The sequence below is a fragment of the Cucurbita maxima genome, unplaced genomic scaffold, assembly GCF_002738345.1.
Source record: "Cucurbita maxima cultivar Rimu unplaced genomic scaffold, Cmax_1.0 Cma_Scf00004, whole genome shotgun sequence".
Taxonomy (NCBI): domain Eukaryota; kingdom Viridiplantae; phylum Streptophyta; class Magnoliopsida; order Cucurbitales; family Cucurbitaceae; genus Cucurbita; species Cucurbita maxima.
In genome coordinates, this window is record NW_019272020.1 from 5,038,439 (window position 1) to 5,058,107 (window position 19,669).

The window sequence follows — 19,669 nt, forward strand, 5'->3', positions numbered from 1 at the left end:
AGATATATTCGTAATTTAAATCTTTGAAAGTTATATTTATATACCATGTAATGCTTTCAAAAATGTCCTTTTCTCTTTTTTGGTATTCTATCTTGTTGTACACACGGAAGTTATCAATAATAAAACCTTTAATTGAACATCAATAATAAAATCTTCGTCAGTATTGCTTCTTGTATTTTCTCTCTCTTATTCTTTGTGTTTATCTTGATCGAATGTGTGCGTTGCTGAGCGATCCTAACAATTGATATCAGAGCTAATAACTGGTATCAACCCTAACACGATTATTCATTCAAATGGCAAAAACAAAGTGACCAAAAAGTTGCCTAAATTGGGTGTCTTTTGAAATATTAAGAGGGTAAGGAAAAGGAAAGAAAACAGTTGGTATCAGAGTTGATCCTAACACCATTAAATCAGAGAATTGATGAAAAAATTGGCTCTTAAAGGAAAGAAAAGAAAACAATTAGTATCCGAGCCATCATAATGTAATTATTGTATTCACTGCATTAGAGAATTGATGAATGGCAAAGACAGTGTTCTAGAGATGAATGGATAACCTTTAAAAATTGGCCAACCAAAAAGTTGCCTAAATTGGGTGTCTTTTGGAATATTCAGTGTATGAGAAAGAGAACTTTCTTAGTGTTGAATGAACACATGAACACGATTCTCTACAATAATTTGATATTATCCACTTCAAGTATAACCTAGTTTTTAACTTCCCAAAAGGCCGCCTTATTCGAGATAGCATTACACACTTATAAACTCACTCACAAGTGGACTCACTTCCAAATAATTCTTGACCATCCTCGAAACTAACGAAAATCCTTATTTGGAAGTCCCAATAAGATAAGAATAAATATCAATGGTATTGAATCAGATCGCAGTTCATCATCCATTTTCATGGAGCTTTCTCATACCCATCATGTCCTCCTTTTTCCCTTTCCGGCCAAAGGCCACATCAAACCCTTCTTCTCTCTCGCCCAGCTCCTCTGCAACGCCGGTCTCCGTGTCACCTTCCTCAACACCGACCACCACCACCGTCGCATCCACGACCTCAACCGCCTCGCCGCCCAACTTCCCACGCTTCACTTCGACTCTGTTTCTGACGGCCTCCCGCCTGATGAACCCCGCAATGTTTTCGATGGGAAGCTCTATGAATCCATTCGTCAAGTTACCAGCTCCCTGTTTCGAGAGCTTCTGGTCTCCTACAATAATGGAACTTCTTCTGGCCGCCCGCCGATCACTTGTGTTATTACAGATGTCATGTTTCGTTTTCCGATTGATATAGCTGAAGAATTGGGTATCCCTGTTTTCACTTTTTCTACTTTCAGTGCCCGTTTCTTGTTCCTTATCTTCTGGATTCCCAAGCTCCTTGAAGATGGCCAGCTTCGATACCCAGGTAACTCGCATAACATTGGGTTTAATTTTTTTGGTTGGATAATAAAATGGAAATTGAAGTTGAGACCCATTTCGTTTACTCTGTTTCCATCTGGCAATGCAGAGCAAGAACTCCATGGCGTTCCTGGGGCGGAAGGGCTTATAAGATGGAAAGATTTGCCGGGATTTTGGTCAGTCGAAGATGTAGCGGATTGGGATCCAATGAACTTCGTGAACCAGACCTTAGCCACGTCTCGATCCTCTGGTTTAATTCTCAACACATTCGATGAACTCGAAGCTCCATTTCTGACGAGTCTTTCCAAGATATACAAAAAAATTTACAGCCTTGGACCCATTAACTCTCTGTTGAAGAACTTCCAGTCCCAACCCCAGTACAACCTTTGGAAAGAAGATCACAGTTGCATGGCGTGGCTCGACTCCCAGCCACGAAAATCCGTCGTGTTCGTCAGCTTCGGGAGCGTGGTGAAGTTAACAAGCCGGCAGTTGATGGAGTTTTGGAATGGATTGGTGAACAGTGGAATGCCATTTCTGTTGGTGTTGAGATCAGATGTAATTGAGGCAGGGGAAGAAGTGGTGAGAGAAATCATGGAGAGGAAGGCAGAAGGGAGATGGGTGATTGTGAGTTGGGCTCCACAAGAGGAGGTCTTAGCCCACGACGCCGTTGGTGGGTTCTTGACGCATTCTGGGTGGAACTCCACCTTGGAGAGCTTAGCTGCTGGTGTTCCTATGATCTCTTGGCCCCAAATCGGAGACCAAACCAGTAACTCTACATGGATCTCTAAGGTCTGGAGAATTGGGCTTCAATTGGAGGATGGATTCGACAGCTCCACTATCGAGACCATGGTTCGGTCTATAATGGATCAGACAATGGAGAAGACGGTTGCAGAGTTAGCTGAACGAGCCAAGAACAGAGCAAGTAAAAATGGGACGTCTTATAGAAATTTTCAAACTTTAATTCAGGACATCACAAACATAATTGAAACACACATCTAAGTAATAAACCCAGCTCCAGATTTATGAAATTTTCAAACTTTTACATATTTATTCACGTCCATTCATTACATATCAACCAAGCGCCACCACCCACCGGTGATCAGCTCGATTCTATCTCTTCACCCGGAGATAGCAACCGATTTTACCGCCGGCTTCTTCTCCGGCACCTTCGGAACGGTGACAGTCAGAACCCCATTCTCCATCGCCGCCTTGACCTCCTCCACTTTAGCATTCTGCGGCAATCTGAATCTCCTCAGGAACTTCCCTTTGCCCCTTTCAACGCGATGCCACTTCTCGTTCTTCTCCTCCTTTTCAACGCCCCTCTCGCCGCTGATCTGAAGCACGCCGCCGTCCTCCACCTCCACTTTGACTTCCTCCTTCTTCAGCCCCGGCAGATCGGCCTTGAAAATGTGGGCCTCTGGGGTCTCTTTCCAATCGACCTGCGTGTTGGCGATTGAGGAGGCTTCGCTGGCGGTGGTGGGTGCCCATATGTCTGACAAGAAGGGGTCGAAGAGGCTCCCGGTGCCGAATACACTTGGAATCAAAGACATTTTGGGTTGGATTTGAATGACGAGTGGCTTATTAGATGAAATTTCTGTTGGTGTGGCGTGTGATGGGGGATGGGAATTTTATAAGGGGTGAGATTGGTAATAAGGAGTTTCGGGGATGTTCTTCGGAGTTCTTTAATGGGTAATTGCTGGCAGTGTTCTTCATCCTTCCACTGCCTTCTCCTACCTTCCTCCCCTGCATGGCCATGGCTTCGAACCCAGAATCATCGAGGAGCTTCTCGCGACTTCCTGCGCAATGGAGGCAGCCCAGCCCAGCTTCTTGGAGTTTGGGCTGTCCGCACCAACCCAGCCCGTTAACCTTTTGCAAATTGGACCTAATTGATCGAGCTTATATGGAAACCTCCTCCTAAAACATGTCAATATCTCAGATTTTTATATGGACCTAATTTTTCTATGAGCTTTGTTGAGTCGAGACATCTAGGAGATAAAACGAATGTCTTTTAAAACCAGAACGCCCAAACTAACGATGTTTTCTATTACATGGAAGGAGGTATAGATGTCTTGAGTTCGATTCACAGGTTGTCAAACCTACATCGACATCTCATTCACGAACACCTCGAGGATGTTTCAGATGAGGCTAATATAAATAGAGGAACCAACACCATCCAAGAGGACACCATTTCGACCAACTATTAATTTAAGTATTGGAGCCACCTCAACTAAGTATTAACTTAAGTATTGGAGCGTGCTAGGTATAGCACCACACAAATAAGATTAGTGTGATTTAAAGAGCCAGAAAGAAGAGGATTTCCTTTTTGAGTTTCCCTTAAGGTTTTAAAACGGGTTGGCTAAGAAAAGTTTTCACAACCTTCTAAGAAATGCTTCTGTTCCCCTCTCTAATCAATGTGAGATCTCACAATCCACTCCGTTGGGGGGCCTAATGTCCTTGCTGGCATACCACCGAGTGACTAACTCTAATACCATTTGTAACAGTGCAAGCTAGGAGTGTCCTTTTTCAGGTTTCCCTTCTAGGCTTTCTCTAAATATTTTAAAAACGCGTTTGTCTGTTAGGAATAAGTTTTCACACTCGAATACTTCGTTCCCATCACAAAAGCCGAAGAAAGTTGAGAATCAAACGAACTCTACCCAACAAAACAAAAGAAACCCCATCAATGTTTGGGCGGACAACCTAATGACTTAAAGTTAACTTTTAGCTAATCACAACGTTAAACTGCTGCTAATTAAACGTCGCCAGTTTGGCTGAGCCCTGTCTCTCATCTCCATTGTTATATATATATATACACTAAGAAGCAAAATCCCATCTCTCTCTCAGGTTGAGAACGTTGAGAAATGGAATCTATGCCCATGTCTCCTCCAGCCATGGATGGCAGAGGCACTCCAATGATGCAGATGAGCTTCTACTGGGGCAAAGATGCTGTGGTTCTATTTTCAGGGTGGCCTAAACAGAGTGTTGGCATGTACATACTGGCCTTCTTCTTCATCTTCCTGCTCGCCTTCGTCATCGAGTTCTTGAGCCGCACGCCGCCAACCAAGCTTCCCAAGAGCCCCGTTGGCAGCGCCTCCATTCAGGCCCTCGTCTATGCTTTCAGGACGGGGTTGGCTTATCTTGTCATGTTGGCTGTTATGTCCTTCAACGTTGGGATGTTTATAGCGGCTGTGGCAGGGCATAGTCTTGGATATTTTGTTGTCAAACTTCGTGCTCTTACTGCTGGAAAGAGGACTGATTGTAATGAAGTTTGAGTGATTGTAGTGTTCTTGAAATGCTTGTTTTTATTCATTTCCTTTATGCTGATCGTATAATCAATCAATATGTGAAATGAAACTTTGGTTAATTCTAGTTGGTTGATGTTAATCTGAAAATGAACAACTTTTTCAAGTTGGCGTAGAGCACCACTTGATTGGGAAAAGGTTAAGGCATCTACCTAGCATTGTTCATTTTGGATGAGATGCAAAAATTCAAAAGCCCAAGTCTACAGCGACAACACCAACAAAAAGATACCAAAATTTACAGAGTCATATGGTCCACTTTTAGCTTTGTTTTAAAACGCATCTGCTAGGGAGGGATTTCCAATACTTTATTCCTCTCTTCAACCGATGTAGAATCTCATAATCCACCCTCTTCCGAGGGCTAACGTTCTCGCTGACACTCGTTTCCCTCTCCAATCGATGGACGCTGGCACTCGTTCCCTTCTCTAATCGATGTGGGATCTCACAATCCACCCGTTCAGGGTCCAACGTTCTTGTGGCACGCCGCCCGGTATCTGACTCTTATATCATTTGTAATAGCCCAAGTCCACCGCTAGTAAGTGTTTTCCACCCCTATAAAGAATGATTTATTCCCCTCTCCACCTGATTTGAGATATCACATTGACGATCATTCTGCGGTTTAGGATGGTGTTTAGAACTCATAAATTGAGTCATTTTCCAAGTTGAAATGCATAGGTTTGAATAGCTAAGTATGATATGGGACATTATTCCTTGTAAGTTGGAGATTATGAACACAGAAAGGTATGCATGACCCACAACTCAAACACGAGATGATGCAATACTTGTGAGGGGACTACTACAACTTGTCATATGCATCATCTGGAGGTTTAATAAATGTTTATGTTACATTTAAAAAATATAATCAATATTTTAAAATAATTATCTTAAATAAATTATATTACCGATTTGCTATATTCACAATTGCTTTTGTGGAAGTTAGTTCAACAACTAGTTGAATAGGATGAGCATATGCCATCATATAACCATCAATACAAGTTTGGAGTAGTTGAGGTTTGTTCATAAATTTTAAGACCTTACTTTTTTTTTTCTTTAAAATTTGATCCAATTATGAAGCATATTTAAAATTAAGTATCAAGATAATCTTAACGTAACAACTCACATGGCATGGTGATGCATGTGATGATCGTCATAGCAACCTAACAAGACTCGGTCTTGCGCTAAATGGAAGCACAAATGATTCTTCTACTTAATTACATCAAACCCATAAATATTATTGGCTTCTATATATATATATATGATAGAAGTGGTGGATCAAACTTCCACCACTTTACTTTCACGTAGAGTCGACCCAAATTCGATTACAATCGGAGTAATGGCGGGGTATGTGTGGCCGACAAATATGTGACAACTCCATGAATTATTTATAGGTGGTCATGTGAGGCAAGATTTGGTGAAGGGATATGGAAGCATGAATGGGTCATAGTTGTAATTAAAATGAGGAAAATGGGAAGAAGGGAACAAAAAGGATGTTAAGTGGAGAAGGAATCAACATCAAAGACAGGCGAGGAGGGCAGGAGAATCGTGATGAAAGCGACTTGGTTCACCGCAAAGTGGGGAGTGGAGTGGTGCTTGTGTGGCGTTGTGTGAGGCGCCCCGCCCCGGCATGCCCGCACGCACGCACGCACGCACTAACAAACCCTAAACGTGGCACGCGAAGAGCGGCAGTGAGCGCGCGCCGTGTCCTTTCCCTTGTAATCTAAGTATAATGTTAAAACATAATTGATAAAGGAATTTGTATTTATTTTGAATACATGATTAATATTGGGAAGATATTTTCTGTCCATAAATAAAAATAAAAATAAAAATAAATCAATAAAAAGCAAAAAGGGTGTAGTGTCAATGAAAACTTCACATGGCCACCACTTGCTTTTCATAGAAACATAATAATGACGCATCTAATAACCCTAAATTCCTATTTCTTCAACTTTTTTTTAAAAAATAAAAATAAAATAAAAATCCAATTGTTCTCAATTATTTAGTTTTTTATATATATATATATTTAATAATTAATTTCCAATTTTAAATAAATATTTAATGTTTTTATTTTACGAGATTATTTTAATTAATGTATTTTAGTATCATTTTAGGGCGAAAATACAAAAATAAAAAAAAATGGAAAATGAATTGAGTTAAAAAGGAACACAAATCTTCTCGGGGCAAGAAAAAGGCAATTTATTCTGTCCCTTCCCAGACGAAATCAAAGAATTCGGCTCCATTTTTATTTAATTTTTTTTATGATTAAAAATATTAAAATTCATAGCTTTTTTTTTTTTTTTTTTTTTTTTTTCTAACGAAGAATAATTTAAATATTAATTTTAGGCGTTGATTTTTTTTTTTTAAATACTACTTCCAACTCACTCAAAATTTAATAATAAAAATTATTAATTTAGTCAAATCAAACTTTCATCAGTCAAAGATTAATCTCTAATCAACTAATTTCTATTGTTTATAAAACCTAAGTTAAATTACAAGGTTTCCTATGCTTGAAAGTCTTTGTAAATGTTTAAATTTTTTAGAAAATTAATTAATATTATAATTATATATTTAAATTTTATTCCAAATAAACTTAATTTTTTTACTTAAATACTTATTTATTTCCAAATAGAAAACCAACAATAATCATTTTTTTTATTAGAGTTCTAATAACCATTTTGAATTAAAAAAATTCATTTAGAACGACTATCTTAACAGTATTAATATAATTAATAAAAATAATTAAATTTATTAAAAAATTATAATCTCTACTTAGGTTATTGATTAATGTACAAAAATTTATAGGAAAAGAATTGAAATATGTGACATGTTTTAAACCATTATATCAAGATGAATATATAAAATAAAACAAAAAATGATTAAATTATATTCATAAATCATACCCCTATCTGCTTTTTAAACTTGTAGATATATTTTTTCAAAAAAGAAAAAGAAAAAGAAAAAGAAAAGGGAAAGTAAAAATTAGTTAATATATTATTTAATTAGTGCAAGGGCCCCACTGGACAAATTAGAATCCTAAACAAAGTTCCTAATCTGCCCCTTCCACAAAATCAACAAAACCAACCCATCCTTAATTAACCCCCTTCTCTTTTGCAGACTTAACAACATAATCAAAACAACAATAAAAACCCAACTTAAACACATCTTTATTTCTTCTAATCTTACTCCTAATCCCAATTAACCAAAAACCCCTTTAAATTTGCCTTTGCTTTCCTGTCTTACCCTTTTCCTATTAAACAAAATACTCTATCCCCCCCCCCCCTAATTAATCTAACACAGCGGTTAGTGATTCTACTTACCCNCCCCCCCTCTTTTTATTCTAATCCAGGTGTTGTCGCTTCAGTAACTCCACTCCTGTGGAAGCCGGATGTCATGGTTTACTTCCGGCGCCGGCGCCCGGAGGCTCTCATTCCGAAGCCTCGCAGTGACATCTGAGATTAAGGAGAATAAACAGCAAGATAAGTAAAAATGGTGAAAATAAAATGGGGTTTGAAGAAATGAGGGTTTTCAGAGATGACCCTTTTTCTTACCGTTGTTCTTAACTGCGATGGAAACTGGAGGGGGACGGGATTGAAGCTGCTGGGGCTGGACACGCTGCACGTACATGTCGTCTAAGTTGAGATTTAGAGCCTGCATCACTCTAGCAGGAACAAGAACAGTCGAACATGCTGTGGAGGAAAATAATCTGATGTTAAAATGGGGAAAAAGAACTCGGTGAATCTGGGATTCAATGGGAAAGTGAGTTGTTACAAGACCTGGCTTCTTGCGATTTTCGGAGACGGTGCCACTTTGTTGTCGTGGCAAAAACACCCCTGTACCGGCGCATTCCCTTTTCCCGCCGGGAGCCCCGAGAAACACCGCTCTCATGACGGAGCCGTTCGGCGGGGGGTTCACAGAGTGTTTCCGTGGAGGAGGAGCCCAAGTCGTTTGGATCGTTAAGCCAGATGAAGAGCGACAGTTTCTGCCATTGACGAACTCAGTATTTCTTCCCTTGTTCTGCGGCACTTGCGGCTGATATTGACCAGCAGCGCATTTTGTCTGTCCCATACGAGCCACCGTGTTTATTTGCTGAATAAGCTGTTGTCGTCTCAGATTCAGAAACTGTATAAAGACAAAATCCCATAAGAGACAAAGCAGAGAGACGAATGAAACCTCCACGAAATCAAACGTTGTACTAGTAGTACTTACTTCGGAAGCCTGCAGCTGTTGGTAAACTACGGCGTCGGCCTCGAGGTTTTTGAGAGGAACGGAGACTGGAACGGGCTTTCTAGGTGGAGCGAGAGGTCGACTAGTGTTGATAAAACCGTATGATTCTTCATTCATGCGCATCTTCGTGACTTCACCGGCAGCGGCGTGGAGTAGATCCAAAGTGAGTTGAGGATGAGACGCTTGGAAATGGCCATTGGGACTTCCCCTGCTAGAGCCCTGTTTGCAGCCGCACCCACTTCCCACAGAGCACAGAGTTGACTGTGGTGAACCAGAAAATCCCCAACCCTGTCAAAAAAGAAAACCCACAAATCAGAAAGAGTAGCAAAAACAGGGGACGAGAAATTTAGAAACCAAATACATAATCCAACACATACATGAGAGTAGTCGAGGCCAAAACCATCTTCCAGAGTGGAACGCGCCATTTGATGGGTCAATCCAGCGATGTATTCCTCCTCGTCACTCTCTGTTTCGCTGGAACCAACCAGAGATTCAACCGGCGAACTAAGATCAGAAGTAACCCCAAAAGCCCCCAATCCAAGAGGAAACTCAAAAGGGTACAACCCAACCCCAGCTCTCCCATTCTTAACATCACTACCCTCAAGGAACAAGTCGTCGTCGTTAAGGAACTTAGGAGGAAGCCAAAACTCCCCATCGTCTAAACTATCAGCCATTTCAGAAAGCCAAAAAAAAAACTCCACCAAAAAGAAAGAGAGAGCACTCAAAGCAGAGAGTATATTTGGGATTATGTTTTGCGGCTTGGTTAAGGTTTTAATAATAACAAGAAGAAGGAAGCAGAGAGAGTATGAATAGGGTTTGAAGGAAGTTGAGTGGCGCCCAGCCAAGCCAAAAGGGCCCCAGTCAAAACAGAGGAAATGGGGCGGAATTGCTAAAGGGCTCACAGTGGTTGGAGCCCCAAAAGAAGGAAAGTGAACTGGATGTGATTCAGAGAGAAGGAGAGCGACTGGGATGGGACCGTATTTGAAGAGGAGAATATAACATAACAATAAGAAGGAGCGGAAAAAGCCAGAAAATACAGAGAGAAACAAAGAAGGAAGAAGAAGGGTCGGAAGGGAATTCCTCGGAATACGTTTTAAAAGCAGAGGAAGTGGAAAAGTTCATAAAAACAGAGGCTGAGGCCTCACGCGCGTCTGTATGGAGCGTGGTGGATACTCGCTGGCGTTAGTGGGACGACGGTTTCCTTCGTGGCCGGGCAAGTTATGGTCCATTTAGAAGCAGTTTTGTGGGGCCCACTCTAGCAAATGGATGCCACTCGCTCCACCATGTGACTAGCTTCCTTATTACGGGTTTTTTTAAAAAATATATATAAACAATAATAGTAAGAAAATAATTAATAATTAATTGTTATTATTTTTATTTTTATTTTTTTTAAAAAAAAAAGAGCAGAACGGTGCGTTTAGTAGAAGAGAGTGGATATCCCCAACAAAACCGCATTTTAAGTCAGCGACTTCTAAATTAATAAGATAATTTAAACATATATTTAATTTAACTTTATATACATAATCCTCATCCATTATGTTCTTTCTACAAAATATTAATAATAACAAAAATTACTTAGTGATTAAGTAAGATTTTAGTGGGTTTGTATCGTTAATGTGTTTGGTATTGACATTTGTTTTTGAATTTTGTTTACTTACCGATAGTTAATGAAAAATCAATCATATAAACTAAAATAATTAATTATACAAAAATTTAGATACAAGAAATGGAAGGTAATAAGAAAATGGATGCGAGAAAATTAAACAAAAGTTAATAAAGGAGCCGTCAAATTAGTGGGTAAACGGCATAACGTTTCAGATACATATAGAAAGACGTTTTTGCCTCCATATAGCGTGCAAAATGTGTTTGTATCAAAATGTGTTTCAAGTATACGTATAGAATGACGTTTTTGCCCCCATATAACGTGCAATGCGTTTATGTTCTAGTGATAAGAACGTGATATAATTCAATTAAAACAAACGCGTTTAATTAATTGACTTTTAAATTTTTTAGAAAATTTTATTGACAAACTTTTAGTTTAAAAAGATTTTCAAATATGGTAATCCGTTTCAAATAAATATTTTTAAAGAAAAAATATAAAGAATACATAATTATAGAATTATTTTAAAATTAGTAGAAATTTTGATAAAAACACCAAAAAAAATTAAAAACAGTTAAAATTTAATATAAAATTGTTGTTGTATATTTAATCGTCACATTTTTCTCTATTTTAAATTTAAATAGATAAAATAAAATTACTTTAAAAAAAAACCCCTCTTCTCCCTTCAAAAATTACCGTAGTAAAAACAATGAAAAAGGGGGTAAAAAAGAGTAGTAGCCACGTTGGCATATTAATTACACGGGAAAGAATTTATGAATATCATGAATAAATGATGAATATTACAGGACACGTGTAGTACTCAGCATTCCCTTGAAAAAATTCTGTACCAACTTAAATATTTTCTACTTTCCCAACTTTACCCCTGCCCCGGTCAAACCCACTACAGTTATTTGTTCTCCACGTCATCACAAAAAAATAAATACTACACACATACTAACCCAGAAAAATAACAACAACAAAAAATAATAATAAAAACGAAATCTTAAGGTGGGGGGAAAACAGCCGGCGTGGGACGGCGGAATATAATCGGCTCCGTCGTGGACACCAATACTAATCCATCAACTAAATTTGAATTATTATGCTGACGTCCGAGAATTAAATTATTACAGCTATTATTAAGATTTTTAAAATACAAAAAAGAAAATAAAGTAGATGACGTGGCGAAGACGTGGGAACCTGGGGTTAAAGGTCGCAGTCGTTTGAAATTGTTTCCCACCGCCATTTCGGCGCGTGAACTGAATGAAAAGGACGAAGTGGGTCCGACCGGTCGGCATGGTGCTCTCTGATTTTCTGCGTGTCTCTGTAGTCTGTCCCGGTCGACCCAGTGATTTCAAAAAGTAATTAAATCAATTACTAATTAATAAAAATCAGAAGAAAAAAAAAAAACAAAAAAAAAAGGGTTTTGGATTTTCTTTTTTCTCATTTAACCGCACCGAAAGAGATTTATGATTTTATTTATATTTTACCGCTTCAATTTTTATCTCTCTGCTAATATTACGTTAATTTAATTTATTAATATTATTATCAATAAAAAAAAAATATTAATAGAACTTAAAACAAAGTCAAAAGTCAACAACTTAGTTATATATTCTCCTTTGACATTCACATTGTCAACCATTTTTAAGTTGTTTGTGTTGTGGATGACTTCGCCGCCGTCGCCGCCCATAAAACAGAGGATGCCGGCGGCCGACTAAGAGGAAACCAGAGCATGCAGATTTATGTTATAAAAAAAAGAAAATTAATGTCACAGCCGCTTTGGTTCTGTCGTTTTTGGTAACTTAAATGATGAATAAATTAAGGAAAGACATTAATGAGCAGCATACCAACAACGTGCCCCCCATTTATTCTTGCACTCGGGATGGTGATGTGAGGCCATGATTATGGGTAGCATGTTTGAATGATAAGGGGGTGAGAAGAAAAATTTATAATCTATAAAATCAAATAATTACTATAATCATGGGATGCCACCAAAATTTATATCTCTAATTTGTCCCCTAATTATGTTAGATTTATGTAATTTGTAATTATTGAGATTTAAAGGGGACAGCATGTTGTGTTGTGTGTTAATCCTACATCAAATTATGTTGTCAATTCTTTCTTTTTTGATGCTTACGTTTGACGCTGTCGTTCTATAAAAACACATAAAAGATTTAATGAAAATTATTTAATATTTTCCAGGTCATATAATTAAAGGTGGGGGCTACAAAAACAACATAATTATAATTATTAATGGCTTCATCATAAACAGTGATTTTTTTTCAATTTAATTTAATTTGATTTCAAATTTTGTAAACCAGCTGTTAATTAAGTTTCGGAATTGCGGCCGTGAGTGGCGGAGGAGAGGCAGTGGTGTCCAGGTGGCGGAGGAGAGGCAGTGGTGTCCAGGTGGCGGAGGGTTAATTTTGTTTTCCACCGCCACCACCATGGAGGAGAGAGAGAGAGAGAGAGAGAGAGAGAGAGAAACCCTAAATTGGTGGTAGAGGTAATAATTTAGGGTTTTTGAGTGAGCCTTAAGATTGTCCAAGCTTAGCTAGATATAATAATTTCTTTTTCATGTATATCTGCTTTTTCCCCCACTTTTTAGGGTTTAAAAAATAAAACTAAATAATTTTTAATTATATTTTCATTGGGCTAATATTTTAATCCTATACTTTCATTAAATATAATATTTATTGTTATTAGCATTCTTTGTTATTATTGTTTAATCAATCAATTTCATAAAAATTATCTCTACAAAACTCTTAATTTAAGATTTATTTAAATTATATGCTAAATTAAATGGCACAGAATCCCAAGTTTATGAATAAAATTAATAGTTTATCCACAATTTTATTAATAAAATAAAACTTAATTTTTTTTATAATGTGTTAAATAAGCCCTTCACCTTTAAAATATTTATTTATTATTTAAAATTTTATATTTATGTGTTTATTAAATTATTAAATTTATAAAAGTGTCTAAATAAATTTTTCGTACAATTTTAATTTTGAGATTAACTCAATTAAAGTTAAAATTTTAAAATTTTATTATACATGAAATAAAATTTTGTGTAAAATAGATTCTTCAAATTTAAAAAATAATCATTTATATATTGAGAATTATTAAATAATAAAAAATTCACTGACCCTATTGAGGTAAAAATAAAAAAAAAATTAAATCCAGTAGATTAGTCTAACAATTTTATAAGATATGAAGATCGAATTATCGATCTTTAAAATAATTATAACAATTCAAGCCCACCGTTAGTAGAAATATATGCTTTGACCCTTTCATATCGTTGTCAGCCTCACAGTTATAAAACGTGTTTATTAGACAAAGGTTTCTACACTCTTATAAATAATGTTTTGTTTCTTTCTCAAACTAATGCAATATCACATAATCCATTCTTTGGGGCCCAACGTCTTCACCAGCATATCGTACAGTGCCCGACTCTAATACCGCTTGTAATAGCTCAAACTCACTGCTAGTAGTCATTAGCTTCACGATTTTAAAATGTGTCGATTATGAAGAGATTTCTATACTTTTGTAAATAATATTTTGTTTCACTTTCTAATCGATGTGAAATCTGACAATCATAATTAATATATTATCTACTGAAAAGTACTTAAATCGAGAATCGGTATGAAAAGAAGTATGTGGATATTAAATAAATAAATAAATAAAAAGAAGAGAGAGAGGTTGGGTTGGGTAGTTAAAAGCAGCTTCTATTCTCTTTATGTTGTTTTCAAGTTCACTTTATAATTGCAAGAAAATCTTTTTGTTGGGACCAAATGAATGGGATTTTGGTTCCCTATCCAATGATTTCATGTAATGTCAAAATATTCTCTCTTTTTTCTTCTCCTTTTCCTTTATAACTTCTTAAAATCCACACCCTTTCACATGCGTCGGGATGCCCTCCCACGCCTAACTTTGTTCTTCGTTTCGATTAGGTCATGTTTTTATACGTTATATTTGAGAAATCAAAATAATTGTTCAAAAGTATAGTCTTTTCGGCAGGTTCGACCTAACTCACTTATGAATCTGTTTGAAATGACTGACTTAAACCAATTTAAATAACGAGTAAAAAACACAAAAGATAATGCTAACGTTGTCTAGGTCTAGTGTGGAAATAAAGACGTGGGTTATGGGATTGCCCTAAAGGTGTTCGACAAAAATCCCCAATCGAAAATTCCCTTGCCTCTCTTTCCCTTAGCAATCCCCAACCCTCACCCTTTCATTTCCAAATGACATTCATCTATCAACCATATAATTTCCCCCCTCTATTTCGCCCCTCTTTCAAATTGGAAACTAGGGAATGTATCTTGGTCGTCAACAGAGTCTGCTCGACCATGGAAGAAGGTTGTCGATGTTACTGTTATGCATGTTCAAGACGTGTTGTTTATGACTGTATATTGGGTGTCTCAGTCATGCTTGTCTAGGACATGTTGTCTATGGCTACTCCAAACCCCTTTCATATGCTTTCATCTTAGATTGGTTTTTACTCTTTCATGATGTGTCTATACTTAAGTGTTCGCCAAGGTTAAAATGCCCCAAAACATATAATTGGAGCATGCAACTAGTCATCAATTACTCGTACTCTGAGTTATATGTTATTTAACTCGTTGTATTATTATTATTATTATTATTATTTTGTTTATAGCCATATAACGTTATTTTCAATCTCTCTTTCGAAAATCTCTTTACCTCATTTTCTAAAACCTTATTCTCAAAACGGAATCAGAGTCAGAGTCTTGAGCATACATTGCTTGACTCCGCTCGATATTGAAAGTAAGTGTTGCACACTTGTAAAAGTCCGTTGTCAGAAAAAGTGCGATTGTAACAGTTGAGTATAAGGTAAAAACACAGCGGAAAGAGATTAAAGAAGTATGAAAAAAAAAAAGGAAAAAGTGGGAGGGAGCATGTGGCTTGATTAGCGGGAAAAGGGTTGGGGATGGGCTAGTTGTTGTGTCGTTTAGCTGTCGATATTGGTGTGTTTTAGCATATTCTTATTCCAAAACTTTGACCATCTGTCCCCCCACCCTCCTCTCTTTCTATTCCAATTCCACACCTTATAATAATCTTGCTCTGTTCCAATGTAAGCACAAGCCCACTTTCACAACAAAATTAAGTAGCCCAATGTGGACGAGGTCTCCCCTAGTAAGCCTGGCGAGGTGTAAGCAATGTTTTGTTTCTCTCTTCAACTAACATGAGATCTTACAATCCACTCTCTTGTAAACCTAATGTTCTTGTTGTCATACTGTTCGATGTCTAACTCTAATATCATCTTTAACAGCTTAAACCCATCACTAGTGATATTGTCCTCTATGGAATTTACCTTTCGAGTTTCCACTCAAGGTTCTTAAAACACTCTACTATAGATAGAGTCTAGCCCTACTACGACCAGTTACTTGTACCGTACGAAAACCTAGCTCTTATACAATTTGTAACAACCCAAGTCGGGATAGTGGGCTTGAATTGTTACAAATGGTATCTAGACAGCGAGGACGTTGGCCCCAAAGAAGAGGGTAGATTGTGAGATCCAACGTCCGAGGGAACTGTTGTATATGGAGCCTAATGCCTAGATCTGGGATAGATATATTTAAAAGATATTTCGTAAAGATGATATAGATATATAGTAGACATTTAGTAAGGATTTGATAGAGATATATTTATTAAATTATATCTAGTTTAAATCTTTGAAGCTATATTTAGTACATTAAAACTATATATATATATACTTATTAAGCCGTGCTCTCAAAATGTACTCCTTCTCAATGCACTCATTTTCATTCTCAGTATTCTCTCTCTAAGAATCATGATATAAAATATTCAGCCAATACTCCTTCCTGTATTTTCTCACTGTTCTTTCTTTATGCTCAACTTGATCGAGTGTATGAGTTATTAAGCGATCCTAACAATTAGTATCAGAGCTAACAATTGGTATCGATCCTAACCGTAACCGAAACAAAGGGTGTAAAAAGGACTAACATTCAATTCATTACTGATATAAAGGACTAACATTTAGTTTCAAAATTTCCAATTAGCTTCCATAAATGCAACAATCTCATGTTTAGGAGGCAGAATCTCCTTCACCACGCCATGCTTAGCAAATTCTTCACTCCATTTCATCAAATTAGGGAACTTATTAACTCTCAGCACCTCAAACCCAAAGCATTCTTCAATGGCAGGAACCCATCCCACGATCACACTCCCAACAACATCCACAAACCCAACCCTCTCCCCTCCAAACAACGTCCTGCTTCCAAGCTCTTTCTCAAGCGCTCCCAATGCCTCCCCTGCCTCCTCCACAGCCTTCTCTCTCTCTTCTCCTTTGCTTCCAGCAGCCTTCACTACCGCCACCACAACCTGATTCAAAACCCAAAACAGAGCTTCAAATTTCACACCCATTTACCCAAAAACTGATGAATTTGCGTACCTTGTCATCGATGAACTTAGCCCAGAATCTGGCAACAGCTCTGTCATGGGGATGTTGAGGCAATAATGGGTTTGTTTTCCAATTTTCATCGATGTACTCGAGGATTACAAGAGACTCTGAAATGGGTTTTCCATTGTGGACAAGAACAGGGACCTTTTTGTGAATTGGGTTGTATTGGAGAAGCAAATGGCTCTTGTTGTGGGGCAAATCTTCCTCGAAGTATTGGTATTCGATGCCTTTGAGTTTGAGAGCTAGCTCCACTCTGCGACTGAAGGCACTTTCCCAGAAACCGAACACTTGAAGCTGTTCTGCCATTTCTTTGTTCTTGCAATTTCGTGCCTGTTTCGATTGGAGCGGTTTAATTTAAATATTGTGAAGAATATACATTAGTATAATGCCAAAAGTCAAGATTTGTTTCGGTTTCTTGGGGCGGAGGTTATGGGTGCCGTCAGCCGTTACGTAAGCGGTGAAATAGTCGCCGGCAGCCGCTATGGGATTGTCGCGGTCGGGGTAGTGAGTTCTTGCCATTTCAATGGTCGTGATCATTGACTCGTTTCCCGAGGTGACATCGAGATTTGATTGGTGTTTATTGATGGACCAAAATGGTTCATTTTTTTTCAAACATTGACGATTGAGGATTTAATTAATGTATGATGCGACCATTAACATTGTTGCAAGGAAGTTAAAAGAGAGGGGAGCTTACCATTTATTTCTATTAGCGTTGTGAGCTTGTTGTAATCGGTCCAATAAGAAAGAATTCCGTATTCTTGCTTCTTCCTTCTTCCTCTTCTCGTTCTACCGTTCAAAACAAGGTTGTATGGAGTTTCCCTCTGTTCGTGCACGGTTCTTACTTCTCCCTTCGATTTCCCCGTTTTATCATTCAAAATAAGGTTGTATGGAGTATAGCTAGGTAGTAAGTCATCGTAGTCAACTCAACAAAAAAGATCCCTATGTTCATGCCCGGCTCTCGCTCCTTCCTTCTCCCTCTCCTTCTTCCACCATCCAAGACAAGGCCATATGGAATATAGCCGAGTAGTAAGGCATCAATATTTGGGACCGACATGCATTTGTTCGAATCCTTTTTAAGCCAGGTTATGAACATCCGATCCAATTTATCAAGAATGAGCTAACTGCATAAATTCAAGTCAGCCAACCCACAACCCACGTAATTGAACGCAGACCTTTTTTAAAAATTAACTAAAATGTGCCCGTTTTATATTATTTTTTTGTTGAACGTTGCCGAATATCAAACCTCCAAAAATAATAAAGACAGTATCAATAATAACCCAAGTTTAGGTGACGGATCTACTCAAGAGACAAGAGAGTAAACACCCTACACTCGCGTAATAAGACATCAAAAAGTATAATCGTGACACCATCCAAACAACCTAAGTGAGAATCGAGCCGAATGGTCGTTATTTGACATCGCTTTCGTTACATACAACCAACCACAAACATAAAGTGTTCATGATGACACGACAAAGGTAAAGTATTATTCATTTATCACAATCCATATCTGCTTAAGAAAAGAAGCCAATCTCTAGTTACTGCTTAGAACAGTTCGCAAATAAGCCACGAGCTTATCTTTTGGCGGCAGAATCTGTTTCACCACGCCATGATTCACAACCTCTTCACTCCATTGCTTCACATTCGGAAACCTGTTACTTCCCAGCATCTGAATCCCAACAGCTTCATCAATGGCAGGAACCCAGTAAGCTACCACAATGCCAACAACATCCACAAACCCAATCTTCTCTCCCCCGAAGAACCTCTTGCTTCCAAGCTCCTTCTCAAGCGGTTCCAACGCCTCCCCTGCTTCCTCGAAGCCCTTTTCCCTGTCTTCAATTTTGGCTTTCCCAGCCTTCAGCATCGCAGCCACAACCTGAAACCCCACAAAATTCAAGCATTACAATGAATTACGGCATTTTCATTCAACAATTCTCTCAAATTAACCCACCTTGTCCTCAATATACTTAGCCCAAAACCTAGCCAGAGCTCGTTCGTACGGATTTTGGGGCAACAGGGGGTTGTTTTTCCAGATTTCATCGATGTATTCGAGGATCACAAGAGACTCAGAAATGGGTTTTCCATGGTGGACGAGGACAGGAACCTTCTTGTGAATTGGGTTGTATTGGAGGAGCAAATGGCTCTTGTTGTGGGGCAAATCTTCCTCGACGTGTTGGTATTCGACGCCTTTGAGCTTCAGAGCAAGCTCCACTCTGCGGCTGAAGGGGCTTGCCCAGAAACCGAAGACCTGCAACTCTTCCGCCATTTATTGTCTCTGTAAAACACTCAGAAGCTTGGTGGTAATGATGGGCAGTGGGTTATGCTGCGTGTTATTTATTTAGGCAGAGAAAGTGGAGTTTGTCGCTGAAGAAAGGTCTATATTGGTGTCGTAAGCGGCTATGTAAGCGCTGGGAACGGTCGTAAGCACTCATGTTATGTTGATATGGTGGGACAACTTTTTAATTTTTAAATTTACTATTTTTAATCTCTAATTTTTATTTTTACCATATTGCTTTGTTCTATATTCATATATATATTTTTAACCTCAAATTAAAATGTCCATAATTAAAATAATTTTTTAAACACTATACTAAGATATTAGCTAAATTAATAAAAAAAATAACTCTATTTTCTTTCAAAAATATATTTAAAAATTAAAAACAATTACCCTTAAACTAAAAAAAATTACAAATATATATATATTTTTTAATTTTGGATGAA

The 19,669-nt window shown here is 37.8% G+C and overlaps 6 protein-coding genes across 6 annotated transcripts; 2 read left to right on the forward strand and 4 right to left on the reverse strand.

The window, feature by feature from the left end:
* Positions 1-605: 605 nt before the first annotated feature.
* On the forward strand, positions 606-2,417 carry LOC111478228 (7-deoxyloganetic acid glucosyltransferase-like). The gene is made up of 2 exons (XM_023122396.1): positions 606-1,396; positions 1,499-2,417. Exons 1-2 carry the CDS (start codon positions 898-900, stop codon positions 2,386-2,388), a joined length of 1,389 nt encoding a protein of 462 aa, XP_022978164.1. The 5' UTR covers positions 606-897; the 3' UTR covers positions 2,389-2,417.
* LOC111478336 (18.1 kDa class I heat shock protein-like) lies at positions 2,386-3,016 on the reverse strand. Its single transcript, XM_023122541.1, has one exon. The coding sequence runs from the start codon at positions 2,937-2,939 to the stop codon at positions 2,508-2,510; it is 432 nt and encodes a 143-aa protein (XP_022978309.1). The 5' UTR covers positions 2,940-3,016; the 3' UTR covers positions 2,386-2,507.
* A 1,108-nt stretch (positions 3,017-4,124) lies between these two features.
* LOC111478338 (copper transporter 2-like) lies at positions 4,125-4,755 on the forward strand. Its single transcript, XM_023122545.1, has one exon. The coding sequence runs from the start codon at positions 4,248-4,250 to the stop codon at positions 4,656-4,658; it is 411 nt and encodes a 136-aa protein (XP_022978313.1). The 5' UTR covers positions 4,125-4,247; the 3' UTR covers positions 4,659-4,755.
* Positions 4,756-7,661: 2,906 nt separating this feature from the next.
* Positions 7,662-9,967, reverse strand: LOC111478259. Its single transcript, XM_023122437.1, has 5 exons — positions 9,284-9,967; positions 8,889-9,194; positions 8,456-8,801; positions 8,231-8,368; positions 7,662-8,131 (listed from the first exon to the last, which is right to left on the reverse strand). The coding sequence occupies exons 1-5, from the start codon at positions 9,578-9,580 to the stop codon at positions 8,040-8,042; spliced, it is 1,179 nt and encodes a 392-aa protein (XP_022978205.1). The 5' UTR covers positions 9,581-9,967; the 3' UTR covers positions 7,662-8,039.
* Positions 9,968-16,475: 6,508 nt separating this feature from the next.
* On the reverse strand, positions 16,476-17,314 carry LOC111478316 (glutathione S-transferase U8-like). Its single transcript, XM_023122514.1, has 2 exons — positions 16,943-17,314; positions 16,476-16,872 (listed from the first exon to the last, which is right to left on the reverse strand). Exons 1-2 carry the CDS (start codon positions 17,255-17,257, stop codon positions 16,534-16,536), a joined length of 654 nt encoding a protein of 217 aa, XP_022978282.1. The 5' UTR covers positions 17,258-17,314; the 3' UTR covers positions 16,476-16,533.
* Positions 17,315-18,213: 899 nt separating this feature from the next.
* Positions 18,214-19,285, reverse strand: LOC111478315 (glutathione S-transferase U8-like). The gene is made up of 2 exons (XM_023122513.1): positions 18,900-19,285; positions 18,214-18,824 (listed from the first exon to the last, which is right to left on the reverse strand). Exons 1-2 carry the CDS (start codon positions 19,212-19,214, stop codon positions 18,483-18,485), a joined length of 657 nt encoding a protein of 218 aa, XP_022978281.1. The 5' UTR covers positions 19,215-19,285; the 3' UTR covers positions 18,214-18,482.
* Between the last annotated feature and the right edge of the window lie 384 nt (positions 19,286-19,669).

Coding starts and splice junctions, on each gene's coding strand:
- LOC111478228 (XM_023122396.1), top strand. CDS start 898: ATGGAGCTTTCTCATACCCATCATGTCCTCCTTTTTCCCTTTCCGGCC. Junction 1,397..1,498: donor TGGCCAGCTTCGATACCCAG/GTAACTCGCATA, acceptor CTGGCAATGCAG/AGCAAGAACTCCATGGCGTT.
- LOC111478316 (XM_023122514.1), bottom strand. CDS start 17,257: ATGGCAGAACAGCTTCAAGTGTTCGGTTTCTGGGAAAGTGCCTTCAGT. Junction 16,873..16,942: donor CTAAGTTCATCGATGACAAG/GTACGCAAATTC, acceptor GTTTTGAATCAG/GTTGTGGTGGCGGTAGTGAA.
- LOC111478336 (XM_023122541.1), bottom strand. CDS start 2,939: ATGTCTTTGATTCCAAGTGTATTCGGCACCGGGAGCCTCTTCGACCCC.
- LOC111478259 (XM_023122437.1), bottom strand. CDS start 9,580: ATGGCTGATAGTTTAGACGATGGGGAGTTTTGGCTTCCTCCTAAGTTC. Junction 8,802..8,888: donor AACAGCTGCAGGCTTCCGAA/GTAAGTACTACT, acceptor GTCTTTATACAG/TTTCTGAATCTGAGACGACA. Junction 8,132..8,230: donor CATCGCAGTTAAGAACAACG/GTAAGAAAAAGG, acceptor CCTTAATCTCAG/ATGTCACTGCGAGGCTTCGG.
- LOC111478338 (XM_023122545.1), top strand. CDS start 4,248: ATGGAATCTATGCCCATGTCTCCTCCAGCCATGGATGGCAGAGGCACT.
- LOC111478315 (XM_023122513.1), bottom strand. CDS start 19,214: ATGGCGGAAGAGTTGCAGGTCTTCGGTTTCTGGGCAAGCCCCTTCAGC. Junction 18,825..18,899: donor CTAAGTATATTGAGGACAAG/GTGGGTTAATTT, acceptor GTGGGGTTTCAG/GTTGTGGCTGCGATGCTGAA.